Source organism: Triticum aestivum, chromosome 7A (genome assembly GCF_018294505.1).
Source record: "Triticum aestivum cultivar Chinese Spring chromosome 7A, IWGSC CS RefSeq v2.1, whole genome shotgun sequence".
NCBI lineage: Eukaryota > Viridiplantae > Streptophyta > Magnoliopsida > Poales > Poaceae > Triticum > Triticum aestivum.
The window spans coordinates 88783652-88785444 of record NC_057812.1 but is presented as its reverse complement, the minus strand read 5'-3'; the positions used below and the strand labels follow the sequence as shown (position 1 = coordinate 88785444).

At 56.1% G+C, this 1793-nt stretch overlaps 1 protein-coding gene across 1 annotated transcript; it reads left to right on the top strand.

Moving 5' to 3' along the window:
• The first annotated feature begins 215 nt into the window (after positions 1–215).
• On the top strand, positions 216–1343 carry LOC123152010 (zinc finger protein CO3). The gene has a single exon (XM_044571624.1). The coding sequence runs from the start codon at positions 294–296 to the stop codon at positions 1041–1043; it is 750 nt and encodes a 249-aa protein (XP_044427559.1). The 5' UTR covers positions 216–293; the 3' UTR covers positions 1044–1343.
• The last annotated feature ends 450 nt before the right edge of the window (positions 1344–1793 follow it).

The following is a 1793-nucleotide window of genomic DNA, read 5'->3' as shown; positions in this document are numbered from 1 at the left end:
AAGAGACAAGCATACAATAAGTTGCTGGTCGGCCGGAAATTCCTCATAAACTACAGTCTCGCTCAACCCAATCAACCCAAGTGCCAACTTTGCGCGGCCAGTAGACGCCCACGTGCCCTCCCGGGCGCGTCACCCACCCCACCTTCTCCCTCCACCTCAGCTATTTATGCAGCTCAGCAGCTCACTCCCGCTTCACACTCACACACACACACACACTCGGTGATTGCTCCGTTGACCGATCAAACCGAGAAATCCTCCCCAGCGGAGTGACAAAGCCGGCAGAGGACAAGGGCATGGAGAGCGAAGGCAGCACGAGCCCCAATGGCGGCGCCGGTGCCGCCTGCGCGGTCTGCGGCGGCGCGGCGGCCTTGTACTGTCCGGCGGACGCGGCGGCTCTCTGCGTGCCCTGCGACGCGGCTGTCCACTCCGCGAACCCTCTGGCCTCCCGCCACGACCGCGTGCCGCTGACGGCCGCCGTGGCGGCGACCTCCGGCGTGTACGACCTCTTCGTGGCTGACGACGAAGGCGGCTCGTCCTGGCCGACGCCGGGGCCGGGGCAGAGGCAGGGGAGCCCCAGCAGCGGCTCGTCCGGCTTCAGTAACGGCGGCGGCGTCGAGATGAGCCTGTTTGACCTGCTCTCCGACGTCAATCTCGTGGCCACCGGCGCCGGCGGAAGCGTGCCATCGGACGGCGGTGTCGCGCCGTTGTGGCTGCAGCCCGGCCTCGCCGCGGACGCCTCTGCTGCGTGGACCCCCTCGTGGTCGCCGTCGGAGGCTGTCGTCGTCCCGTCGGCGGCGGACAGGGCGGAGAGGGTCAGGCGGTACCGCGAGAAGCGCAAGAACCGCAAGTTCCACAAGACCATCCGCTACGCCTCCCGCAAGGCGTACGCCGAGGCGCGGCCCAGGATCAAGGGCCGCTTCGTCAAACGCCCCGCGGCGGACGACAGCATGAGCGCCGGCGAGGCGGCCAAATTCTGGCTCTCCTTCTCCGACAACAGTGTAGGGTTTCAAGTTGCATCCCATGGAGTCGTGCCAAGCTTCTAGCAATGGCGTCTGCCCAGCAAAGGAAAGATGCCAGCGATCGAAGTGCAGATGCCATGCTGCCATCCTATTGGCGCCATGGTCTTCCTGTCGTGTCCGTGCTCCGGTCGTGCCGTCGTTGCGGTCAATATTCATGGTAAAAACCCGCCATCGATATTTTTAACTGATGACGCGGGTTTTTCGGTCGATGGGCGTAATATTATGTCCATCGGTGAACTAGGCGATTAATGTACTTCCTCGGTTTGTTGTTAGTTTTATTATGTGCTAAGATGAATAAAGAATCATGTTAAATTCTTGTGGCCACACTGATGCTCATTTTACCGTTGCCAGTGCTTATGGATAAAGTTTTCTTTCCTAGAGAGGCAATTCTGCACCCAGGTGTATCTACACCTGGATGTGAACAGTAAATTCAAATAAAATAGTAAAATTCAAGATGCTCATGTGCGCAAGGTGTGTTTAATTTTTATTGGTGTTTGGACATCTGAGAAGTTCCTGCTAAAAAAGCAGGTGTATGAGAAACTTTGAAAAATAACACTATTCGAAGCTGATTTTTTTGTACGAGCTCCTCAGATGTGTAAACACCAAGAAATATGCACACTCCTAGCGCACATGAGCATCTTGGATGCCTAAAATTTTCAGACTTATTTGACTTTTTTTAGTTTTTTAAAATGTATTGTTCAGTGTTCACTAGGTGTAGAAGAACCTGGGCACCGTTTTTTTGAAACGGTGGCAAAAGATTTGCCTCATCGATTA

Excerpts from the sequence above, each read along its gene's own strand:
- LOC123152010 (XM_044571624.1), top strand. The coding sequence starts at position 294 with ATGGAGAGCGAAGGCAGCACGAGCCCCAATGGCGGCGCCGGTGCCGCC.